This window comes from Hypomesus nipponensis, chromosome 15 (assembly GCF_054491055.1).
Source record: "Hypomesus nipponensis isolate SF chromosome 15, ASM5449105v1, whole genome shotgun sequence".
Taxonomy (NCBI): domain Eukaryota; kingdom Metazoa; phylum Chordata; class Actinopteri; order Osmeriformes; family Osmeridae; genus Hypomesus; species Hypomesus nipponensis.
The window spans coordinates 8038706-8058071 of NC_140375.1; the positions used below are offsets into that span (position 1 = coordinate 8038706).

General features: G+C 50.2%; 3 protein-coding genes across 4 annotated transcripts in view; 1 reads left to right on the top strand and 2 right to left on the bottom strand.

The window, feature by feature from the left end:
• The first annotated feature begins 294 nt into the window (after positions 1–294).
• Positions 295–1540, top strand: six9 (SIX homeobox 9). The gene is made up of 3 exons (XM_084674726.1): positions 295–693; positions 921–1090; positions 1369–1540. Exons 1-3 carry the CDS (start codon positions 295–297, stop codon positions 1538–1540), a joined length of 741 nt encoding a protein of 246 aa, XP_084530852.1.
• A 126-nt stretch (positions 1541–1666) lies between these two features.
• qpctla (glutaminyl-peptide cyclotransferase-like a) lies at positions 1667–6382 on the bottom strand. Its single transcript, XM_084673885.1, has 7 exons — positions 5351–6382; positions 4946–5092; positions 4531–4827; positions 3447–3608; positions 3220–3319; positions 2977–3093; positions 1667–2868 (listed from the first exon to the last, which is right to left on the bottom strand). Exons 1-7 carry the CDS (start codon positions 5564–5566, stop codon positions 2723–2725), a joined length of 1185 nt encoding a protein of 394 aa, XP_084530011.1. The 5' UTR covers positions 5567–6382; the 3' UTR covers positions 1667–2722.
• A 188-nt stretch (positions 6383–6570) lies between these two features.
• sipa1l3 (signal-induced proliferation-associated 1 like 3) overlaps positions 6571–19366 on the bottom strand; it is a 46388-nt gene continuing 33592 nt past the window's right edge. For both annotated transcript variants that reach the window (XM_084673884.1, XM_084673883.1), the window contains 13 exons: positions 19120–19295; positions 15213–15467; positions 14766–14945; positions 14251–14372; positions 13849–13991; positions 12966–13429; positions 11933–12163; positions 11488–11653; positions 11131–11326; positions 10748–10897; positions 10252–10375; positions 9698–9779; positions 6571–9527 (listed from right to left, as the gene is read on the bottom strand). In XM_084673884.1, coding sequence (XP_084530010.1) covers positions 9381–9527; positions 9698–9779; positions 10252–10375; positions 10748–10897; positions 11131–11326; positions 11488–11653; positions 11933–12163; positions 12966–13429; positions 13849–13991; positions 14251–14372; positions 14766–14945; positions 15213–15467; positions 19120–19295 — 2436 coding nt within the window. In that variant the 3' untranslated portion in view covers positions 6571–9380. The remainder of the gene's footprint in view (positions 9528–9697; positions 9780–10251; positions 10376–10747; positions 10898–11130; positions 11327–11487; positions 11654–11932; positions 12164–12965; positions 13430–13848; positions 13992–14250; positions 14373–14765; positions 14946–15212; positions 15468–19119; positions 19296–19366) is intronic.

The following is a 19366-nucleotide window of genomic DNA, read 5'->3' on the forward strand; positions in this document are numbered from 1 at the left end:
TTTTGTGTGTGTTTGTTTTAGTAACCCCTATGCTCTCTCAGGTTACCTGTAGGTTCAATAGCACCAGGGCGGGGCAGGACAGGAGTAATCATGCTCACATACACATGTTTACACAGATATTCACAGACAGGATTGTTCTTCTAGAGAACGGTGTTCTTCAGAGCCTCCAGTCCTCTCTAACCCCCATCTCTCCCTGGAGTGAGCCACAGGTCGCCAACAACTCAAAAGTCAGAGGTCACCTCTCGACGCAGGACTACCAATTACGGAGCGTGTGCAAGGACTTCCATCGTATCCATGGCAATGATCTTCTCTGCGGAACAAGTGGCGTGCGTGTGCGAGGTCCTGTTGCAGAGCGGTCGTATAGATCGCCTGTCCAGCTTCCTCTGCACCCTCCCTGCTTCCTCCTCCTCTTTCTCATGCTGCGTGGGGGGCCGGGAGAGCGTGCTGAAGGCCAGGGCGGCGGTGGCCTTCCACCAGGGTCGGTTCTCTGAGCTGTACTCCCTGCTGGAGGGTTTCCCCTTCTCTCCACGGAGTCACCCACTCCTGCAGCAGCTGTGGCTGCGTGCCCGCTACATGGAGGCCGAGAGGCAGAGGGGGCGCCCCCTGGGGGCTGTGGGGAAGTACCGCGTTCGGCGCAAGTTCCCTCTTCCTAGGACCATCTGGGATGGAGAGGAGACAAGCTACTGCTTTAAGGTAGGAGAGAGGAGTCGCAAGGAGAGGGAGGGGAAGGACAGAAGTAGCTGTTTCTAGTATTTTTTCAAGTGTATATTTACGTTTGCTTAAGCAGGCCTACTTATACAGGATATATACGTGTTTAATTATACATATCTAAAATGTAGCAGTAGCTTCATGTCATCAAACTGATTTAACAGAGCTTACTAGCCTCAAATCATAGCTCTTGGGTCCTTCAATCTACACAGGAAAAGTCTAGAAGTATACTTCGGGAATGGTACTACCGCAAAGCTTACCCCTCACCTCGGGAGAAACGGGAGCTAGCAGCTGCTACCGGTCTCACCGCCACTCAGGTGAGCAACTGGTTTAAGAACAGGCGGCAGAGGGACCGGGCAGCCCAGAGCAACACAGACAGCGGGTGAGTTACTGTGACAACTCCCACCATGGTGAGCTCAGCTTCCTCTCATCCCTCGGGACTGTGATGTAGTAGGCCCTACATGTTCCTTTGATTTCCTCCCTCCAAGTTGCAAGTCTTGTGGTGTAACACTGCCCTCTGTTAGTACAGCCAAGGAACTGACTATGGTTTAAGATTTAAAAAATTGCAAATCACAAATAATCTAAATATAAGTGTAATTGTCGTTATTAGATCAAAAATTCCCTCTGTATAATCCGCTCCGCTGTCTATTCTCTTCTCAGGGATCAAGACAGTTTTGAATGTCCCAGAGACTTCCACCATATAAGGACACGCGCCTGTCCTGCGTCCGACCCTGACCTCTCACCTCCTGGTAGCCCCAGCCACCTCTTCTCTTGTCCCCCACGCCTCTCCCACCCCCCTCCCCTCAGGTACATGTCAGGAGGAGCCTTGTGATGCCCTCATCCATTCATTGAGGATTGTTAACGTTTACTATTATAAGGCAATTTTTATTATGTGTTCATGCTCGACTGCCAATAAAGTTGATGAATGGTATCGTGTCAAGGCTTTGCCAGAATTAAATTGTATTACCCTTTTATTGTATGTCTGTCAATTTTCAGACCCTGTCTACATGTTAAATCAACACAATAAAATAATTTTGAACTGGAAATGACAACAAAAAAACATTTATCTATCTTACTATTTTACTGGTTAAATATGCAGGAGGAGCAGATTGAGAACTTTACAGACATTGAAGCTGGGCTTTCCAACCCTGTTCTTGGAGAGGCACCATCCTGCAGGTTATCTGCTCCAACCTGACCTCCAGGAAGGCATCTCTCCAGATGCAGGGAAGGAGAGATAACCCTCAGTAAGGTGTCTCTCTAAGTGTAGGGTTAGAGCCCTATGATAAAGGGTGCCTACTACCCAGATATTAGTGAAAGACTTCAGTGCCAGTAAAGGCATGTGTTCATGTCCTGGTTAAACCTCATCACATGGACAGACATGGTCCCAGGCTCTCCAGGCCTGACAGTAAGGCCACACCCTCCTCACTGCCTCAGGGAGATTATTGCATATGACCCCGGGTCAGTAGGAGAAATACACAATCACAAGGATACTGACATGAGACGCACAAACACACACACACACACACGCGCGGTAAGGCTCAATGATATTGTAAGACTATTCAACAGTTCACACAAACACATTTAACTAACAGACATGTATCTCCAGCAGTTTTTTTCACAAGTTACCAGAGAAGAGGTTCAAGCTTCCAACACACCCATCAGTGCTGCACCCTGACTTCCAGTATGCATATGTGACAACTGAGGATTTCCGTATGTATGAATGTTTATGTGTCTGGATGTTTATGTGTGTATTCTAAAACCCAGAGACGGTCTGAACCAAGGTACCAACCCAACCTGCCTCTCAGAATCATGTCTTCTGGTCCATTTGTTTTAGGACGCAGACGTTTCTGAATGACCCCGTATTTAGGCTGAAGTGGGCTCCTCAAAGTCCTCGAGCGCTTAGTTCCTGGGCTCGGCTGAGGTGAGGAGGCCCCAGGCAACCTTCCGTTCCGGTCCAGCAGCTCTGTGGGATGGGCCGGGTCCAGGAAGCGTTCCGGCCCAGTAAAAGCGGGGGCTAGAAGCCCAGGTACTCTGCCAGGAAGACGGCCAGGATCCTGGTAAGGTTTTCCACCGTGGGCCGGTGCATGTTCTCCTCGGTGTCATCCAGAGTGTGCCAGAAGGAGGGGAATGGGGTGGCGATGATGTGGAGCACGGGGACACCTGGCAGAGGGGGGGGGGGAGGCAGGGGGAAACAAAGAAGGCCAAACAGGTGTCAAATGTCATCCTAAATAGCAATATATGTGTACATATGAATACACACACACACACCTTTGTTTAGGAAGGGGACGTGGTCATCCTGAACGGGGCCAAAGTACACATCCTTCCTGAAGTAAGCCTGCTCAGAGGGGTGGGAGGCTAGAAGACCCTGTCTGTGGAGGCGCTTCTCTGAAAGACGGATGGAGCGAGGGAGGGAGGAAAGAAAGAAAGTCATTCGTTTGTCATTATTTATTACACAGAGGACACAAAACTTGACCTTTGTCTGGCAGCCTTAAGTGTGTGTGTGTGTGTTACCAGCAGAGATGAGGCGGTCGAACCATCGGGCGGTGTTGTCAAAGTGGTTGACAATCAGAGGATCTGGCGCTCCAAGCAGATCCAAAAGAACAAAGAGATCCTGAGGAGAGGGGGAGGGAGAGGAGGTCAAAATAAACAATAACAGTGGAGCGAGAGAGAGAAAGAGAGATAGAGAGGGGTAAAATATGAGTACAAAACAAGGACACACAAAACACACACAGTCTCACCACGGCCTGCAGCTGGGTGGTGTGTGTGGAGCCAGGGGGGTGGGGTGTTCGTGCCATGCGCTCAGCCAGGTGTCGTGAGCCGTACAGAGAGTCAGTGTCGGTCCATTCCTCAAACGACTCCTCGCCGTCAAAGAACACCAGCTGGAGAGTCACTGCTGGGCCCTGTGAAGGGAGGGAGGAGGAAGAGAGGGATGGAGGGAGGGAGGAGGAGAGGGATGAAGGGAGGAGGAGGAAGAGGGATGGAGGGAGGGAGGAGGAGGAAGAGAGGGATGGAGGGGGGAGGAGGAAGAGGGATGGAGGGAGGAGGAGGAAGAGAGGGATGGAGGGAGGAGGAGGGATGGAGGGAGGAGGAGGAAGAGAGGGATGGAGGGAGGGAGGAGGAAGAGGGATGGAGGGAGGGAGGAGGAGGAAGAGAGGGATGGAGGGAGGAGAAAGAGAGGGATGGACGGAGGGATGAATATGGAGAGGGGGTGGGGAGAGGGAAGGATATGGAGAGAAGGAGGGATGGGAATAGACCAATAAAGAGGTGGGGTGGAAAAAAGAGGGAAGAGACCAAATGGTGAGACATAAGGCAACCTGAAGATGACGCACTGAGGGTATTCTTTTCTGCAAAAATGGTGCAGTATGTGTGTGTGGGAGTGTGTGTATGTGGGAGCATGTGTGTGTAAGTGTGTGTATTCCTGGCTCCTATAGATCATGGTCTCAGTAGGGACACTGCTTAAGAGAAGAGGCTGCTGATCTCACTACAGTCATTCTCTCCAGTCAGCACTTTCTACAGTACACTTTGAGCAAGGGGGTGGAGATGCGGAGGAAGAAAAGAAAGGATATATGGGTGGGAAAGGATGGAGAGGAGATTGCTCTCAAACACAAAGGGACATGTGCCATGATGAACCTGACATGAATTCCCACCCAGCCCTCCCCCAGCCCCCTCCCAGACAAGGCACCCAGGCCTCCCCCAGCCCCCTCCCAGACAAGGCACCCAGGTCTCCCCCAGCCCCCTCCCAGACAAGGCACCCAGGTCTCCCCCAGCCCCCTCCCAGACAAGGCACCTAGGTCTCCCCCAGAGCCCTCCCAGACATGGCACCTGCTGTTTGAGGATCCGGAGCTGCTCGTCCAGCGCGGTGGCCAGCTCCAGGATCATGGCACAGGGCACGGCCGAGTCGCTGGCCCCCAGGAACACCCTGTGAGGGGCCCGGGGATCTGGGGGTAGAACCTTGGAGTCGTAGTGGCAGGTCAGCAGCAGGCGCCGCGGGGCAGAGGGGTCGAGGGTCGCAATGATGTTGGAGAAGGTCACCTGACCCCTGGGGGTCTTCGGAGAGGAAAAGGAGTCCATTTCTACAGTCCAACCAGCGGTGAGGGAGTAGAAGGTAGAAGTGATGTGCTGGGGGAGGAGGAGATGGGGGGGGGGGGGGGCAGAGGAAGAAGAAGAGAAGTAGAGAGGGTCAAGCAGGAGGACAATGAAAGGAGGATAGATACATGGATGAAGTTTGTGTGTGTACCTGGCGTACAACCTGGCTACCCTTGGAGCCCGGTAGTCTCTCAACCAGGATGGGTCTCAGGTAGGTCTCCCAGAGACGAGCACCGTCCACCTGGGACGCCAGGCGACGCACTTGGGCGGGAGAGGACTTACTGGGCTTGTGGGAGAACTGGAGGATAGAAGGAAGGGGAGAGAGGAAAGAGGAGGGAGAACTTGATGAGTGATGGATGAAGCAGGTTGAACAGGACAACAATTAAGCTGGTGTCTCTTGAGGACAATCATGAACCATGACTTGAGATATGTTTACTACACGGATCCACTTAATTTTTTCTTTGTTGACACAAACATCGAAGCTTTGGAGTCACGGTTAAAACATTACTGGGCTATAACAAATGGATTAAAAAAAAACATTTGGTTAATAAGTTACCTTGTCTTTGGTTAGGTCCGCAAACGGGGCTCTGTTGAACCTGCTGATGTTCGGGTCGTTGGCTAGGTACAACCCCAACACAACGGCCAGAGTCAACACACCAAGGAGACAGAAGACCAGTACACGGGCTCGAGGCATCCGCATTGGGTCACATCCTGGGACTGCGCCGCCGTTGTTTGCCAGTGTGGACTTATACCGTCGACTAGATCTCGACATGATTAATTTGATTAATACCAGCAAGTTTGGTTCAAGATTGAAAGAGAATAGTCGCCAATCCTCTCGCAATACACTTCGCAATACACTTTTAGCTACGTGTCAGTATATGAGCAGACGTCGAGAGGAATTTGCACCAATAAGGTTGTTGCTGAATCCGCCGTTTCACAACATGTCTCATTTTTTAAGTTCTAGTATACCTACTTGCAGCAGGACAATTCTAGACTTTAGCTTTTTATGGCTCACAATAGCTCGAAATCTGCTACGCCCTGATCCTATTCCTGAACAATGGGGCTGTCGTTCATAGCTTCCAGTAACATGAACTTATTAGAACCGAACCCGTCATTCAGAAATATCTATTGTGATTGTTTTGATGTGGTAATAGTTCTAGATATTTCTTAGAAATCTATAGTCTGTCAAGGAATACAGGAGACCTTGTTCTTTAGGCGCCAATGTCAATTCTCCACACACCCATGAGTTTTCAAATCTTTCAACGAGTCAAAACGCACACTTGAATCACAAAGTGAACCTTGTCGTCAGGCCTAATTCATGGCAATCTTGGGATACAAAACCGTTCGCTTCTTCACGTGTCAATGGTGTCCCTATATTATCTTCATAAACTAGCCTCTTCGATGAGATGTAAACCGTTGTCGATTCAGTCAAGTTGCTTGCCAGTACTGCATTGACTGTCTTTGAAACCGCAAGGTTTGTAACTACTGTACACAGTCATATTTCACGACCCATCTTCAACCCATAGATAGGAGTTTTCTTACAGCGGTGGGTTGGTGCATTCGGAGATTGATTTCCGGGTTTCGCATTACGTCCAGTTGCACATGACCACGCGTCAAATGACTAGTTTAAAGTGACATTATGGGTAAAATTGTTCCATTGTCGCAGACTCATTGGGAGTTTTGTTGTTGTTTGAGAAACAACAGTTTGGGCAATAGTGCAACACCACCATCAAGTAGTTGAAAAATATATAAAGTGCCTACAAAAGAGCAACAAACAACCATTAGGAAAGATTTTAATATATTTTTCTTATAAAATAATGAAAACATAATTTACATTTTTAAATGTACACGCATTGATACAACATACCCCCGACGTAAAAGACAGAACGCTCAACCAGAAGTTTCGTCTACGCATTGAGCCCACCCGCTACGCGCAGGAAGTACCAACACAAAGGAAAAAAAAAAAGAGAAATAAATCAAAACAGGATCATCCAGATCAGCTTTGTACACAGAAATAAAAACACAGTACCTTCTGTTTTTCTACGCTGTAAATTACAGGTTTGCAAAAGTTGCCAATTGTATTCAAAAATAAATTATCAAATATTAAACAAACAAAAAAAGAAAAATCATAAGATTTACTATTTAACTTTTTGTATTACTATCTGTGATTTGTGCAAGTGAAACATCAATGCACCAATCTATGCTCAACATGTATATTATTATTATTAGGTGTTTGTGTATTTTCTTCTCTTTTTTTTTACCATAGTTTAAATCAAATAATATAAAAATGTTACTCTTTAAAACACCCCTACCCCTCTACACACAAATCAACAAATGAAAGATTAAGACATTGCAGATATCAGATTAAGATAAATGAAGCTTCACTGAGCTATGAATGTGTACTGGTATAGTTCTAGCTGGTAAAGTGTGTGTGACAGAGAGTTGAAAGATGAGGCAGTGCAGTGAGTGAGATGATATTAATGGTATACAATGAGGTCAGGAGTAGATTTAAGTCAGATGACCGTCTTTGGGAAGGCAGTGATGTGTATGCACAATTAAGTGGGACAAGGAGATAGAAAGAGCCTCTTAGCTTGTTGGTGTGTGTGCGTGTGCGTGTGTGTGTGCATGTGTGTCTGAATTGGACCTGAGTTCATGGTGGAGGAAAAGCAGTTGTGTGTGTGTGTGTGTGTGTAATTAGATAAGCGGAATGAGATGTGAGTGGATGTTCTCCTGGAGGGGGGATTCAGGTTGAATCAGAGTAGACAGAGGATGTCACAACAGCCCCCTGTGGAGGTGATGAGTGATTCACCTGTTCAGCTGACTGCTCTTCATACCGTAGGTAGATACAGGCAATGACACAACACCTGTCACACACATTCCCAAGATGGCTACCCTCACTTCCCATTTAACCAGGAGGACAGCCTCAGAGAGACACTACAACCTGAATGAAAAAATAGACTCAGTTAGATAATATAACCTGGCTCGCTCCCCCTGGTACAAATAGTGTATTTGTGTTGAAGAATCTCAGCATTGAAAGGATACTTTGCAACTGGGTTTAGTTAAACACAAGTTCTACCCTAACATCCAGCTCACACAAATGCCCACGCACAACCGACAGTGGTGAATGTCAAGAGCTGTGTTCATTTAGTTTTGTTCTGAAGAAAGAATAGGACACGACATGAACAGAATCGCTGACACACACACACGTGGTATCATCTCCCATGTGCTGCTATGACACAAGACTTGAAGAGATGACAGTGTTAAAGAGACAGGGTCTGGCAGAGGACAAAAGGGTGTGAATGTCTGTTTTCAGATCTTTTTGTGAGTTTCAGTGTTTTACAAGGTTTGGTTATTTTCTACTTTGTATAACCAAGAACATCAACAACCTAGAAGAAATAACTATTCTGGCACCTGTAAATATGTAAAACAATTATCCAGTAGCTTTACTCTGAGATGACTTCACTGACAAAAAAAAAAAAAAACAGGAAAAGAAGACAAATTAAATAAAAAAAGACAAATTAAATAAAAAATAATAATAGTCAAAACTATAAATTGAGATATGGTGCCGTTATCACTGAGTGTCTCACACTGCCCATCATTTGAGGTGTCTTGTTTGACTCTAGCTGGAGTATGATCTAGTCAGGAAAGACTCCAGGTCCTACATCAGCATGTTCTTTCATTTAACAGTCAGCTGACTCTGAATTGAAACACTCTGTACCTCTTTTCCCCCTCTCACCATCACACACTTACATTAAAACATGTAGGGTTTTAATCCCAACTCTAGAACTGTCACATGTTCACAACACCCCACAGAAAACACTCCTCTTCACCCAGTTCATTGAGTTGGTCTGCCCTCAATGATGCTGCAATGGCTATTCTGTGAGTGTTGTTGATGTACCCTACAGACATACACATACACTCGCACAAATACAAACACACCTTAATGACACACACACCTTCCTCAGGTCTGGTTTCTCAGTACAGTATGAGCGTGTGGGAGTCTGTCAGAGAAGGCTGCCCCACACTTAGAACTACAGTACCACGTCTTCAGTCTCCCGGTGAATTCTGGGAGTTTGAGATTTTTGGCTTCATGGCTTCAGGAACAGTATTAGGCCTCTCCAGGTGATCTAGCTAGAGTTGTAAAGTTCACTGTCCCACCTTTGCTCCTCTGCTATTGGTTGCTGTCAGATCAAGAGCAAGGGAAAGACTTCAGGTATAAAAATAAAAAGGCAGAACAACAGAGGGGGGAGGAGGAAGGGAGAGAGGGAGGGAGGACTTCTCTGTGGACTGAGAGTTTGAAAGGGCCTGTCTCCAACAGGATTGAGTCTTCAGTTTGAGGGTTTCTTTGATAAATTCTCCTGTCATCTTCTACTGGGTTCAACTGAGCTCTAGTCTCTTCTCCTCCTTTCTTGAAAGCCGTGTTCACAGTCTTCATCTTTTTTCCCTGCCAACCTATTTTGGTCTCTTGGTGGCCTGCTTACATCACTTTCCCTTTACCCAAGGCCACTTCCTGTGTCTGGTGTGTAATATCACAATCCAGTCTGAGGTCACTTCCAGTTTTTTGGGGGTTGGTCAGACATGTGAGCTCACTTTCTCTCTGCTGGCGTGCCGGTGAAGAGCATGCTGAACTTGCGCAGTTGCTCGCTGGCCGACTGGCTCTCCTCCTGCAGGCGCTGGTTGTTCTGTCTGAGGTTGGCCATCTCTGCCAAGAGCATGACCTTGTCCTGCTTCTCCTAGAGGAGGGAGAGAGAGAGACAGAAAAACAAAGAGCGAGAGACAGAGAGAGAGACAGAGAGAGAGACAGAGAGAGAGAGAGAGAGAGAGAGAGAAACATGATTTAGTATGACCAACTACTTTCCGTCTGTTTCCCTGTCCTGGCTGCTGTTCTCAGGTCTGTTCTTACCTTCTCCAGGTCAGTGTTCAACTGCTTCAGCATCACCTCCAGGTGGTACATCCTCCCCGACAGGTCGTTAGGGACCTCATCACTGGACACACACACACAGGTTAGTTTGCATGTACATCCACATTAAATTGTACGTTAATACAGTTCCCATGAAGGTCAGGTGTTAAGAGGGGTAGACATGTTCAACAGGTATGCATGTGTGTGTGTTGACGCGCTGCCTTGGTTTACTATACACAGCTTAGTTTCACTAATACCCTGAAACCACACATGCCCTCAACTGTTTCGTAAACACAAAGGACACTCCTTAGTAACCACGCACTACAATTCCCATGGAACCACAAGGTGGCACTGTGACCACAGGTAAGTTAAGCCATTAAGTAGATAAGATTGTTGAGTGTTATGCTGGGTATCAATAACAGTGTTGGGTGGAGATCAATAATGTTCAGAGCAGCTCTAACTGTCTCCAGGGTTAACATGTGAGCTTTTGACTGTGTATCAGTCTGTGTCGCTTAATGTTTATGTATGTTCCAATTGTATGTGTGTGTGTGTCTTACCCGCTGAAGGTCGGGGTGGTGCGTGGGGTCTGTGGGGTCTGGAACTGGACAGGAGAGACGACGGGCCTCAAGTCTGGACCGACCAGGGGCTCGGTCAGCGAGAAGAGAGACACAGCTCTTTGAACTAAGAAACACACACACACAGAATGTTAATGTGTACATCCTGGTCTGACTGTTATGTGCTGCTACAGTCCACCCTCTCCAGGGACAAGCCTCACTGCCAGGCTCCTCCACCCTGAGGCTGTACTGTGGAGGAGACCGGGGAGAGGCCAGGGGGGAGGCCAGGGGAGACAGGGGAGAGGCCAGGGGAGACAGGGGGGAGGCCAGGGGAGAGACAGATGAAGAGAGGAGGGCAGGTGTCTGTGTGGTGCTGAGGTCCCTCCATCTCTGGGACTCTCGGGGGGACAAGAAGAGTACTCTGATAAGAGTTGGCACACACAATCTCTCCCTTCCTCCTTGTTCCTCCCCCACCCCCACCCCTCTCCCTCTCTCTTACCTTCGTAGGCCTTGGCAGCGCTGACCAGGCTGGACCACTCCAGGCCGCAGGCTGTGTCTGGGAGGGGCATGAGGCCCGGGTCCAGCCTCCGCAGGGGGGGCAGCCGGTCCTTCACCTCGGTCAGGGACAGCTCCGACGCAGACAGGGGCACTGGAGAAGGGGGGGCTGTGTTTACTCACCCACAAACGACAGAAATAAGATTTATGTTTCGCTGTGGAATTGGTGTTCCCCTCCCCTAGATGACTTTACAATGACTGAGTTTGACAGTTTGGACTTCCATGTTAAGCACATGTACGTCCTGGTCTGCTTCCTGTTTCGTCCCATCTGCTTCCTGTCTAACCCTGCAGGGGGGAGGCGAACCCTCCCCCGGCCGCTCTGCTCACCCTTCTTGTTGGAGGTGTGGTTGGCATGGCTGGCGCCGTGGGCGTGTCTCCGCGTGGGCAGGGTGCTGGTGAAGAGCAGGTCGCTCTGCGCCGCCTGGCCCTCGTACAGGGGGGCAGAGCTAGCCAAGCTGGCGTCCCTGCGGCCGCTGCACAGGGACTCGTCTGAGAACGTCCTCTGGAGGGTCCGCCTGGGAGACTGGGGCGGGGGGGCGGGGGGTTATTGTGTGTATTTGTGTGTGACAGACAGAGAGAGAGAAAGAGAGAGGCAGAACAAGTGTGTGTGTGTGAACGAGAGACAGAGAGAGAGTGACTAAGAGAGACATCGAAAGAGAGAGAGAGAGTGTGAGTGTGTCTTACTGGGTCTCTCTGTCGCTCCGCCTCTCCAGGGTTGTCCATGATGATCAGCTTCTTCAGGTCGTCCTCGATGGTGCTCTTGTGAGATCGCCGTGGTGACCGTAGGTCCCTTAGCGACGCTCTGAGGCGAGGTTGACCAAACACGTTTTTAGAGTTCACCTCCACCTGCCTGAACACACAGCACAGTTACTGCTGGGTTAGAAACCATGAGAAACAGGACATAGTTAAACAGTTATAAACTGAGACACATGCATTAAATAGTTGGAAACAGTTTATAATTCAGTGTCTTGGAGATCCAAGTGAATAATCGGACATTACCAGTTATAAACATGATCTTATCAGAAGAAAAGATGATTTATGTCATAAACATGTGAACAGCTATAACGACAGCTATATACAACAACAGTCATAACAGCTGGGAGGAGTAATAGTCATAACAGCCGCGTACTTCTTGCTGTTGCTATCAGAGCAGGATATTGTGGGAGTGTTTAAAGGCGAGGGGCCGTTGTCCTCTTGTTGCCAAGCGCCCGGCCGACCCTTGCCATAAAAGGTCTTGGGGGCGGAGCTGGAGAGAGGGGTGGGGCCTAGTTGTGAGGAAGTGGGTGTGGCCGTGGAGGCTCGTACTGGGCGGGGCTTCTCAGCTGCAGGCGTCCTATAGCCCTGAGGGGTGTAGCAGGCCCTGGGGGGAGGAGGGGAGGGGGGGGCAGATGTCAGCAAAACATCAACTCACTGTCTGACATTTTTTACATAAAGGCATATTCTGACACGAGACATGTTCTGTTGTTGTAGGTTAAATACTGTAGTTCTATCAATGAACACAGTAAACACAGGCACACACACACACAAGCTGTTGGGAGCACTCGCAGTTCAAACCTCTTTTGTTTCACGACCCAATTCCTCTCCGAAGGGGGAAAAGGGCCAGCGACCCAGCCAGCCCTTGCATCCTTGCTCTATCATTCCCCCCCATTCCTCCACAATTCCAACCATTCATCAAAGCATAAACCTATTAAGACCTTAAAGCTTCTTCCTTTCTGACCATCTCTCCACCAACATCTATTACACTCTTCAGTCATCCATCCCTCTCTCCCCCCCTCTCCATCTCTTCCTCCACTGGTACCTGTACAGTAGTGTCCAGCTGAGTGCTTCCCTGCTCCCCCAGTGTGTGTCCTGTAGTCTGTGGTGTGTGTGTGGTGAGTCAGACTACATCCAGACTGTCTGGGGGGTTGGACTGATGACAATGAGGGGGTCTAACATCCAAATCCTTTAATCCCCATAAAGCATATATATATGTGTGTGTGTGTGTGTATGTACACTCCTCCATGTTAGGGAGGGGCCATGGGGTCAGCCAGGCCAGCTGTCAAAGCAGAGCAGGTCTGCATGTGCAGCAGGATTAACCCTGATGCTGAACAACCTCCACTCCTCTCTCTATACCATGTCTACTTGTCTAGCTCCACATCTGTGTGTCTGTGTGTGGCACACACCTGTGTTTGAACGGATCTGTCTTGTCGGCGCTGGAGCCAGGGGGCGGGAACGTCCTGGTGAAGTACCCCTTGTTCTGATTGGTTGATCCTGGCATCACCGGTGATGACTCTTGTCTTCGCCCATCCCCTCCCCCACCACCCCGCCCTATAGGAATCTCCTGCAGTCCACTATAGGGTGCCTGGGGGTGCAAGGCCTTATGTGATTGGTGGTTGGACTGGTTGCTGTGACGTCCAGGGGTGTAGAGGGTGGGGGCGTCTATGCCGCTGTCGCTTGACCCCCCCTTATTGAGGAGGTCGGGGTCAGGTTCTGCTGGGTCGCTAAGGCATCCACCAGAACCCCCGCCTCCTCCAACACCCCGGTCTCCGACGACCCCCCCGTCAAACCACCGCTCGTCGCTATGGTTACTGGAGGCGTTGCTGGAGAGCGTGTTGCTGCTGGAGTGACTAGAGTACTGGTTCTCCCCCTGCAGAGAGAGAGAGAGGAAGGAAGAGAGAGAGACAGGAAGGAAGGAAGAGAGAGAAAGAGAGAGGAGGGAGAAAAAAAAGAAAAATAATGTTTCAGACAGGAGCCAGACAGGAGGACCAGGTATGTGAACCAGACAGCAGGACCAGGTATGTGAACCAGACAGGAGGACCAGGTATGTGAACCAGACAGCAGGACCAGGTATGTGAACCAGACAGGAGGACCAGGTATGTGAACCAGACAGGAGGACCAGGTATGTGAACCAGACAGGAGGACCAGGTATGTGAACCAGACAGGAGGACCAGGTATGTGAACCAGACAGGAGGACCAGGTATGTGAACCAGACAGGAGGACCAGGTATGTGAACCAGACAGGAGGACCAGGTATGTGAACCAGAGAGAGGCACATCATCACACAGACCTTAGAGTGTCTGTTGGGGGAGTCCTTCCCTGGGATGTCCTGCCTGGCCGTCCTCCTCTGCCCTCCCCCTGCTCCTCCCCCTGCTCCTACCGGCACCGCCCCCTGGCCCCGTGGTGACGGAGCAGGGACGTGCCACAGCGGCTCTGGGAAGAGAACACACACACACCACAAGGATTAAACACACCAAATTGAAGTGGTTCAAAACTCAAACTGAGCTATGGACCTACATCTAGGTACGAGGGAAAAGAGGATTAAATACTTACATCCAGTGACACACACACTGGATTCTGAAACCATGACGATGAGAGCGTGGCTGTCTGTGTATGCACACTGTATGCAGCATGTGTTATGTACTGTATGTGTTGGGTGCATGTGTGTGTGTGACTGTGTGTGTGTGTGTACCTGTCTTGCTGCGCTCCATGGTGCTCTCCTGGCTGGTGAAGCCAGAGGACTCTCCACTGGAGGTGATGTCCAGAGTGAGGTGAGGCTCATACACCAGCAGGGGGCGCTGTCCAGCCCCGTACCTAGACACACACACACACACACACCCACAGGAGAAGAGATTAGACATCAAATCGCAAAACACACACACGGGTCAAATATAGAGAGCAGATGGCAGCATACATAGGCAGACTAAAACCCAAACACATGCAAACTAATGGTTCTATAGTGTCTAAGGAGCTAGTGTGTGTGAGGGGACTGGTGTGTGTGTGTGTGTTTACTGTTGCTGCAACTGTCTGGGCTCTATGAAACATGTTCCTCAGGTTAGACAGGATGAGCCACACAGGTTAAACCACAAAGAGAGAGAGACATAGAGAGAGAGAGACATAGAGAGAGAGAAAGAAAGAGAGAGAGGGTAAGTAAGAAAGAGAAATGGTTCCAGACAGGAGACAGGCAAACTGACAAAGAAGACTAACCTGTCAGGTGAGGGTTTGTAGCGCACAAAGGGCCCACTCAACCCTGGCCCCCCCGGCCCCCCCAGGGCCCCCAGGCCAGGCGAGGGGGAGGAGAAGCTGGCTGAGGGGTTGCGATAGGGGAACCCTCTGTCGCCCCCCACTGGTGATATGCTGTAGTGGTTCTCTGGGTAGCTGACTGGCCTGGAGAGCAGACACACACAGGGAGAAACACTTGAGAGAGAGAGAGAGAGAGAGAGAGAGAGAGAGAGAGAGAGAGAGAGAGAGAGAGAGAGAGGGGGGGGGGGGGGAGGAGAGAGAGGGGGAAGGAGAGAGAGGGGGAGGAAGAGAGGGGGGGGACAGAGAGGGAGGGAGGAGGGAGATATAGAGAGGTGAAGGAAGGACAGGGAGGGAAAGGAAAGAGAGAGAGCTAGTGAGAGTGTGTGAGGGTGACAGAGGTGTGTGTCCCACCTCTTGTTGAGGTGCTGGGGCTCCCTGTAGGGCACAGGCACCAGGGTCTTTTGGGAGCGGGGCAGGGCTTGAGGAGGGGGAGGGCCCATTGGGGTCCAGCGCTGGGGTGGGGTGGCACTGTGGAGCCCCGGGGGCCCAGGGGGGCTGTCCCAACGCCAGGCAGGGGGGCGGGGGGAGGGGCGGTAGCCTGCGGCGATGGGCTCAGGCTCAGGCTTCTGCTCCATGGTCTTCATCTCATACTCCTCAGTACAGCCCCTGAGACACACACACACACACACACAGAGACAGGCACATTACTAGCAGTACTACAACATTAACACATGGTGCCTACTTCGAGATGGTCAGACATGTGAACACACACACACACAAACTAATGAGCTCCCCAGACTGACAGAAACAGATGATTTGAACATCAGGACTCTTGCTCCCTGTAAAGCATGATCAGGAGTGTGTGTGTGTGAGAGTTTGTCTGCTTGTGCCAATGCAAACCAACGCCCGTTACAAGCTGCGGGTATGTCTAAATAAAACACACAATCATAAAAACTACTTCAAAGCAACTACCCTAAAATGGCAAAATGAGCTGCTCCACCCCAGCATTGCTTCAGTGTTAGTTCAGCTACTAAATAATGGATTGTTCCACATAGCAGTCTCCAGGGGGGTGCTCTCCTCTGCTCTCCCATGAGGGACCAGCCAGCTATAGATACAAGCTAACCCAGCATGGCAGAGGGAAGTCCTAAAGATCTCCACCCATGAGTTCATCAACATCAGACACGTGCGACGCCCTGTATCATCACCCTCCACCAGGACCACAGGAACTGCTGTCATTCAGCCATTATTCAGGACTTCTCAATAGTGACATGTGTTATTGGCACTTATGAGGAGGCATCAACCAAACACATTTCTCCACCACTCTCTCCCCACCACTCTCCCTCCACCACTCTCCACCACTCTCCCTCCATCTCTCTCCACCACTCTTCCTCCATCTCCCTCCACCACTCTCCCTCCATCTCTCCACCACTCTCCCTCCACCACTCTCCCTCCACCACTCTTCCTCCATCTCCCTCCACCACTCTCCCTCCATCTCTCCACCACTCTCCCTCCATCTCTCCACCACTCTCCCTCCATCTCTCCACCACTCTCCCTCCATCTCTCCACCACTCTCCCTCCATCTCTCTCCACCACTCTCCCTCCATCTCTCTCCCTATCACTCTCTCCATCTCTCTCCACCACTCTCCCTCCATCTCTCTCCCTATCACTCTCTCCATCTCTCTCCATCTCTCTCCACCACTCTCCCTCCATCTCTCTCCCTATCACTCTCTCCATCTCTCTCCACCACTCTCCCTCCATCTCTCTCCCTATCACTCTCTCCATCTCTCTCCACCACTCTCTCTCCACCACTCTCCCTATCACTCTCTCCATCTCTCTCCACCACTCTCCCTCCATCTCTCTCCACCACTCTCCCTATCACTCTTTCCATCTCTCTCCACCACTCTCCCTCCATCTCTCTCCACCACTCTCTCTCCATCTCTCCACCACTCTCCCTCCATCTCTCTCCACCACTCTCTCTCCATCTCCCTCCACCACTCTCCCTCCATCTCTCTCATCCAGGAGAAAGAAAACAACTGAAAGGAAAAGAAGAGGGGAGAAAGAAGACAAGGACAGGATTGAAAGAGGAAAGAGCAAGTGTGTGTGTTGTGTGTGTGTTGTGTGTGTGTGTATTGTGTGTGTGTTGTGTGTGTGTTGTGTGTGTGTGTTTTGTGTGTGTGTGTGTGTGTGTATTGGGGAGTCAGGTGGCTCAGCGGTTAGAGGATCGGGCAAGTAATCAGAAGGTCGCTGGTTTGATTCCCGGCTGTGCCAAATGACGTTGTGTCCTTGGGCAAGGCACTTCACCCTACTTGACTCAGGGGGAATGTCCCTGTACTTACTGTAAGTCGCTCTGGATAAGAGCGTCTGCTAAATGTAATGTATTGTGTGTGTCCTATCTGTCCAGGATTACTGGTCCCCTGTTCCCGGCTCGCCTGCCTGGACACACTAAACCCTGCTGCTACACAGCACTGTAAACAACACAGCCACTTGAAGAACACACTCTCAAAAATACATGTGTTTTCCAGCATGGCATACACACTGCCTACTTACACAATGATCCCATCCTTGTACTATATTCCAAACACACACACACACACACACACACATCTACTAACCTCAGAGAGAAAATCCCCATGCCCACTGAAGAGGCGACTCCATTGGATTGCTGGTGACAGTTTGGACTCTAACACACAGGATTCCGCTCACACACACCTCTCTCTCTAGAACTCTGCCTGTCGCTTGTCCACAGCTCAGATAGGGTGAAGTGAAGTGCGAGGAGAGACTTTCCTCCTCTCTCTCTCTCCCTCTCTGTCTCTCTCTCTCTCTCTGTCTCTCTCTCCACCCACTCAGCCTCTAACACCTAAGAGGTGTTCAGACATGTCATATCATCACAGCTCTGTGACAACACACACACAACCCTTCACACACGTCCTCTCTTGCTCTCTACCTCTTTCTCTTTCTGTCTCTTTCTTTCTCTCTCTTCCCTTTCCTGTCTTTCATTCGCAGGGCGTCATGCATTTTTAATTAATCAGCCCCTTTTATTTATTTATTTCTCTCTTTCTGCAGATTCCAGCTCTTAATCTCCAGCAATCTGTTTTCCTGGCAGACCACAGCAGACACAAGGGGTTGGGGGAGGGGGGCAGAGAGACAGAGAGAGAGAGAGACAGCGAGAGAGAGAGAGAGAGAGAGAGAGAGAGAGAGAGAGAGAGAGAGAGAGAAGGGGTGAAAAGAAATACAAGACTCTAATTATCAACTGCTCCAACAGCACAGCACAGTTCAAGTGGGCTGTGTGTGTATGAGTGAGTAGACCGTCAGGTTCACACAGCAGTAAGCTTGCTCTAGATTGAGTTGGGGCTCCGAAACACAGTAATTGTGCCTGGATGCTTGATCTAGCAATGGTTAGATCGCTTTCATGTGGAAGGCAGTTTAATTACACAAGTTAAATCGCCTTTGAGACCGCCCCCCCCCCCCTTGTATGCGGCTCTTTGTAAGGTTCAACACCACATTACAGTCTGGATCCAAGACCTTCTGCCACATAAAAGACTGGAGGAGATGGAGGGGGAAAGAAGGAGAGCGGAGGGTGGGGGGGTCAAAGAGAAAGAAAGTGAGAAAAAGGATAGAGAAAGATTGAGATATCAAGATATCAAGAGATAAGCTTAAGGAGGTAGAGGCGTGTAGTCACATCACATGGCTCTCTCTCTCTCCTTCACACTCCTCTCTTTCACTTGGTTCTCTCCATCCTTGACACACTCCCTTCTTTCTCCTCCCTCTTTCACACTCCTCGAATTATCTGCTCTCTCTCCCTCTTTCACACTCCCACACAAAACAATCCCTGAACAGAGATGTCTGGCCACCATCTCAGCCCTCTGTGTGTGTGTGTGTTTGAGAGCTCAGCAAAAGTATTTGAAGACACTAGGACGCGATTGCCAATTTCATCCACATCTTACTGATAACGGCCAAACACAGACGCCCCCTCCCAGACCCCACACACTCTGAGCCTCGACCCCACACACTCTGAGCCTCCCAGACCCCTCACACTCTGAGCCTCCCAGACCCCACACACTCTGAGCCTCGACCCCACACACTCTGAGCCTCAACCCCACACACTCTGAGCCTCGACCCCACACACTCTGAGCCTCCCAGACCCCACACACACTGAGCCTCCCCCCTCACACACTATGACCCTCGACCCCTCACACTCTGAGCCTCGACCCAACACACTCTGAGCCTCGACCCCACACACTCTGAGCCTCCCAGACCCCACACACACTGAGCCTCCCCCCTCACACACTATGAGCCTCGACCCCACACACACACGTACCTGCGTGGCCCCCCCTCCTCGTATGGGGGGATGATGACCACCTTCACAGTCACCGACGTCCTCAGCAGGTCAATCATCTGCTCGTGGGTAAGCGTCACCGCGGCAACCTTACAGATCTCGACCAATCGGCTGCCCTGCCTCAGACCTGCCTGCCAGGCGAAGCCGTACTCCTCCACCTTAAGCCAGAATCAAGATGTTACAACCTGCTTGGATTTGGAGCCAGTTCAAAACAGCACAAGGATTTGAC